This window comes from Orbicella franksi, chromosome 10 (genome assembly GCF_964199315.1).
Source record: "Orbicella franksi chromosome 10, jaOrbFran1.1, whole genome shotgun sequence".
Taxonomy (NCBI): Eukaryota; Metazoa; Cnidaria; class Anthozoa; order Scleractinia; family Merulinidae; genus Orbicella; species Orbicella franksi.
Window position 1 is genome coordinate 28,270,157 of NC_138154.1, and position 6,075 is coordinate 28,276,231.

Sequence of the window (6,075 nt, forward strand, 5' to 3'; positions counted from 1 at the left end):
AAATGTTCTGTAACTTTTTACTGCAATTGAATATGGAAAAACGCAGACACGCTTTTTTAGCGCTTTTTGTCCTGAAACCGAGGGAAAAAATAAATTGACGAAAAACAAAATTCGCTTTGACTTGTAGCTTCCAAAAGGTGATTAGGACGCTTGCATTTAGTGGCCGTGAAAAAATCGGCCATTCATTTTATTTCAAAATTTTTGGTATGGTCTGATAGCCAGCTCTATAAGCTTTAATTTGATATAGGGGTTTAGGTGTCTACAGCTTAAACTGGACGCGCTACATCGCTTGGACGCGAGACACCCCTGAAGGTATACGGTAACCTTAAGGCATTTAGAGAGGCAAAACACTTCTGAGCATTTTGGCGTATCTTCTCAACTTGAACCAAAACTAAGGAGAAAGTGGAGAAATTAAAATATAATGTAAGTCTATGCTTCAATCAGGGACCTCCTGATTTCAACGCCTTTAAGTATACAGCCAAGTGGCTTCCAATAATAATAATTTATTCCTACAGTGTTCTTTTATTACTAAATGGCCTTTCTTTTACTCACTGTATGTTTGCCTGTCTTGTATGTAAACATCGTCCTGTTTTTGACACTGTGGCAGTATTAAGTATACCCCGGTGTTGTGGTCTGGTCTTTGAATCTATAGTCTCATGGTTGGGTGGGTAAATGCTCGGAGATATTAGCTGCATAAGCAACTCTAAAATCCGAGGGTAAATAAAGTATGATGATGATGATGATGATGATGATGATGATGATGATGATGATATGAAGAAACCAGCCACATGAAAGATGCAAATCTATTGCGTGATTTACAATGATAATTGGATATCATGTGACTTCTTTCATGATATGTTGACTTACAAGTTAATCCAGTATAACAAGACTTGTCAACGGGTAATTAATATAATTAACATGGAAAAAAACGTTTGCGCCCAATAACTCTGCAGGGAAATAAAATTTTTTTATCCTCTGTTTTTTTTTTTTTGAAAAGCTCTATCCGATCATTACAAAATCTCAAATTTTATAACATTTTAACGGTGGCTGATACGTTAACAGAGGAGATGGACAAGGCTGTCCCTTGTCACCGTATTTGTTTACTCTTTCAGTAGAAATACTAGCGGACGCTATTCGCTAAAAGAAAGAAATTCGTGATGACTTCAGCCCAGGTTGTCGAAACATCAGTCAAAGTCACCTCATATGGCCCTTCTCAGGGCTACACTCAGCTGGATGATCATAATGGAAATGGCAATGAATGTCATGGAAAATGTCAAATCTGGTGAATAAATAAGGATGGTGTATTTTTTCGGTGAATGTCACAGGCATACTCGGAGAAAAGAAATTTCGAGTGCTCCTATCAGGAGTCGAAGCTTAGGTCTTAACAGCACTCACGATTTCTTTTTCCCAGTTTGCCTGTCTCATTCACTAAAAAACGTCTATCTCATGCAAAGAGCCAATAGTTACAATTAACAGAAGCGTAAGCAGCCCTTTATTGTCATTGATCAGATTACATCAGAGAAAAGATAATTCCTCATCAATTAATTTAATTGCACTTTCATTGACTTCAGCTCTGACTGCTATACTGTAATGCAATATAGAGTTAGTTGATGGTTTCATATGATGTCAACAGCATTTCCGTGACTATTAGTGGACATGAAACAAACAAATTGATAGTCGCCCATATTGGCATTCCTTGGATCAGTGATGTCTCTGCCGACGTTATCATGTTTTATCACGCGGGTTTGGCCAGGTTTATGAGACCATTTGCCATCGCTATCGAGGCGGTACCAGTGGTAATCCGTACCTAACCGAAAAGACAGAACGAATGAACGGAACGTCACTGTCACTGGAATGGGAGGAAAGAATTGCCTTAAGTTTATGTACCGTCTTAAGGTATACGAGAAACTTGGGAATGAAAGAAGAATTAGAGGATATATAAAAATCGCTAGCTTTGATGTCATAATGATGAATTTTCTGTCCAAATCAAGCATGGAAATTTGCTCCTCTCTGTGAGTCTTTATTGGTGTGTCTTACTATCTAGTGGCTGAACATTGTATACTTGTCTACCTGTCTGTTACTCTGACAGTCAGATGTCACTCTGCGTGTCGGATTTTCTGTTCCACGTAATTTTTTCTCCAGTGCGTTCCTTCTAGATACAGTCAATAACATCAATGAGAATATTCGATTTGTTTACTAACCTGGGTCAACAACTAGTGCCACCAGGTGACGTTGTCCGTTAGGGACTCTAGGCATGCGGTTTTGAACAAAGGGACCTTGGGGAGCTTGAGGGACGTCCACGACTTGCAAACCATCATTTACTGCAGCATCTCTCACCGCTCCTCTATTGAGCATCAAATTATACTGATTCCGATTTGCAATTTGGCCTTGTGCAAGGGCAAACGCCCTCCCCGGTTGTGCGAAGGTATTAGTGGCTCTGTCATTTGCGTAGTTGTAGCAATTGTTATTTAACAATCTACGACGGTTGCCATTCCACGAACTTGGGTTATAGTCGGGTGCAAAGCGTTTTGTGACTTGCAGTTCTGCGGAGACCTTTCCTTTCTTGATCTCCTCCGAAACGCTCTTCAGAGTGGCTTTTGGTATGGTACCCTTTGGCATGGTCGTCAGTAGAAGTTGCTGGAGAGGCACTGTGTTTGAGCCAACAATTAGATCCCTTTCCTTCTTCGTTGTATCTTGAACTAGGAATCCCTTGTAGCCCAACCGTGCTGGCATATCTTCAGGTTGGTAGGTAAGCTTGGCAGTTTTCGCTTTCTTTAATTGTGCAACTATTTTCTTGTAACTTGGATCAGTCGGCAGAATCGTCCACTCTGGATCAGGACGGCCAGAAAACACAACCAAGGTTACGGTAATGTCACCTGGAAGATTTAAAGCAGAAAACATTCAGCTTGGAATTTAGCCAGCTGGTCTACGCCTCGTCCGCAATACTACTCGATATCTCATTGCATTACTATTTGAATGTCTGATAATCAAAAACCAAAGAAAATAACCATTTATCTAACGGCGTTACCAAGTGCATATAAATGATTATTAAAAACTGGAGAGCTAGATAACACATTTTCAGAAGTTTGATTGGCTTAGCGGCCTTAGGATATCGGCCATTATTAAATTAAATTCTCGGATAATGCAATTCTAGCCTTCTGATTGGTTCACTGGATCTCGGTTACCAGCCATTATACCTGCGTTTGACCTTATATGGAAATGAAAGCGGCAAATGTCGCTCGGCATGAGCTTTTTCGCGTGAAACAAAGTTTCGTCGACAAAAAAAATGGATGAAAAAAAGCACATTCGGTGAGCTATCTACACAGGAAATACAGGAAATTATGGACAATGCCGTCCCAGTAACAACAAATTAAAAAAGCCACAAAGCTCGAGATGAGATTATTTAACGGTACGTATACGTTAAGTTTCCCTTAAAGTTTCAAAATTAAAATATGACCGGCGAGATTTTACGCATTCATGAAGATTATGTAACAAAAACAAATTTTACCTGAACAGAATGGCTTGCTAGTCCTGGTGGCACCAAAGTTTCGAAACCGATATAAGAAATGTCAAAAGAAGAACTGAATGTTCAGTTGAAGTGTTTTTACTCGTCTGCGAGGAAGAAAGATGACACGTATTGCAAAAGTTCATTGATTAAATCCATTAAAGCCGCCAGTTGATCATTTCCTTCGCACGCCGCCGCACAACAAACCGTTTGCCATTATCTCTGACCAGGCAAATAAATTATTAGAGCATATGCATTTGTAAAAGGCCGCAGGAAAACAGGCATAATTGGCGGCGTAGTCCATGAGAAACCAGTTTCCAATGAGCAGATGAGGAAACTGTTCGACTAAGCAAGCTCGGATAGGCCGCACAGCTACAGAGGACGACCTAGTTTTATCTCAGTCTCTTTTTTGACCGACGACGACGAGAGAATCAACGACAGCTAGCGTCAACAATTCTGTCCTTGCGAAAAACACCTCAAGCAGTTGAGTGTTTTGAGCTGAACCGAAGTAAGCCCGGTTCTTTACCAGCCACGCAAAACCACCAGGGTGGCCTCGGAGATTCTGAAGATGAATCTGACGCTAAGATAGTTTCTGTCCTTGACTCTAAAACTGATCAACAATGAGCTCCACACATACAGCTCGAAATGCCAAGGCTTTCAAAGCAAGGGAATCCTGAGAGAGATCTTGTCGAGAATAATTTTGGCACAACGTCTGTGTCACATGGCGATCAAAGGTTTCCGCAGCATTATTACGATGGCAATGTGCAAGTGCACAATTATTTGGCTCTTCTCCATGACTCGAACTTGAACGCTTTTCAAACTTTTTAACCAAGGTTATATCTCCTTCATTTGATAGACGTTTCTTGAATTCTACTTGATTGCAATTTCATTCAGCAAATTCGTTTGCTTCGCTCTCAAATTTTTCATTCAACTAATTTTACAAACGGCGCGCATGTCATGTGATTTCCCACTTGTTGTTGTTTTTGTCACATCGACTTCCGGTCGTTTTGTAAAATTAAAACCCAATAAAATTAAGCTATATTTCCAAGAATACAAACGCACCGAATTTAATAAAACAATTATTCCATTCGCGCTTGTTGGATATGAGATTGGTTATAGCCAACTCGGCCCTACGGGCCTCGTTGGCTATTTACCATCTCATATCCAACGCGCGCTCATGGAATAATTGTTAATTATCAGGCCATGCATCCCAGATAGCGTTCATGAAATCACCCGCTAAGTAGATGTTTTTTTGTTTTTTATTTTTTAATGAAATCAGCAGGACCTTGCAACAGCTTTTTGGACATGGGATGAGCTTGCAGGATATAGGATGATTAAAAGCATCTCGACGCTACGAGCCTCGTTGATTGTCAAATCATTCCGTATCCGTTCTCATGGAATAATTGTCGATGTATTTACCACGGCATGTAGCTCTAATTACGGACAGTGCAAATAACTCAAAGAAACATTACAAACTCAAGATTTCTTTGAAAGCAATTTGCAGCTGGCAAGGAGGCTTACAAGCCAGCTACTTGCAAGACGTGGGCGTCGATTTCAGGAAGAGACTACAGTGAAACGATTCCATTTAGTGGTCAGAGGGTGTAATAGCCGCGAGCTATAAAGGAGGCGATGTCGCTTCTTACTTGCTTTTAATATCTAAAGAACATGGCGGGAACTACATACAAAAGATCGCAAAGCATGATATGTTCACATGCTGATTACGTCACCGGAAGTGCATTTGAAGCACATATCATCACATCCCTCTCCTCCTGATGAGGTGAGTTATAACAGCAAACAAAATAACAACACAACGGGACAAAGGAACATAACTATAAGTCAACAACAAAAGTTCCTTTGTTACTAGATCAGCATTGTTCAGCAAAGAGCAAGTTACATGTCCAGCCTTTCCGGAGGCTTGCTAATCCTGCCACTCCGAGTTACATAACTGCCTGGGAGTGCGGTGGCTTGATTCTCTGAGGGAACTGAAATCGCAACAGTTGGGTTGGTGGCAGCTTGTACCACAGTTTGTCCATCAGTGTCTGGTTCAACTTCTATGTTGCTCTGAGGGGCCAGTCGTATATGGGTTCTAGTGCGTCTCAGCTCTCTTCCAGTTGGGGTTGTCACAGCATATGATCGGGGGATTCCTGCAAGCTTTTCTCTCACTTCAGCTGGTTTCCATTTCAGTGTCGTTTGATCCTGGATGGCCACTCCTTGTCCCGGTGCTAGTTCAGGAAGTTGCCTTGCGGACCTGTCATGGTAGAATTTTTGGAGCTCCTGCCTCTCCTCTAGTCTGGGGGCGACTACTTCACTTAAGACGCCTCTGGGGATTTTCCTCGGGAGATTGTCCTGGATTGCTCGACCAAGAAGCAGTTCAGCAGGTGATGGCAGTTTGTGATCAATGGGTGTAGTTCTCAGGTAAATGAGGACCATGTCAGGGTCCCTGTGGGTGGTTTTCGCTTTGAGAAGAGCAGCTTTAACTGATTTTACTTGGCTTTCAATAAAACCATTGCTGCGTGGATAGTGTGGGGAACGTGTCACATGCTGGAAACCCAGTTGTCTTGCAAATTTCT

At 41.4% G+C, this 6,075-nt stretch overlaps 1 protein-coding gene across 3 annotated transcripts in view; it reads right to left on the bottom strand.

Moving 5' to 3' along the window:
* Nucleotides 1-1,490: 1,490 nt before the first annotated feature.
* Nucleotides 1,491-6,075, bottom strand: part of LOC145499914 (uncharacterized) — a 15,318-nt gene continuing 10,733 nt past the window's right edge. For all 3 annotated transcript variants that reach the window (XM_081479430.1, XM_081479432.1, XM_081479431.1), the window contains 2 exons: nt 2,202-2,876; nt 1,491-1,807 (listed from right to left, as the gene is read on the bottom strand). In XM_081479430.1, the coding sequence (XP_081335556.1) occupies nt 1,617-1,807; nt 2,202-2,876 (866 nt within the window). In that variant the 3' untranslated portion in view covers nt 1,491-1,616. The remainder of the gene's footprint in view (nt 1,808-2,201; nt 2,877-6,075) is intronic.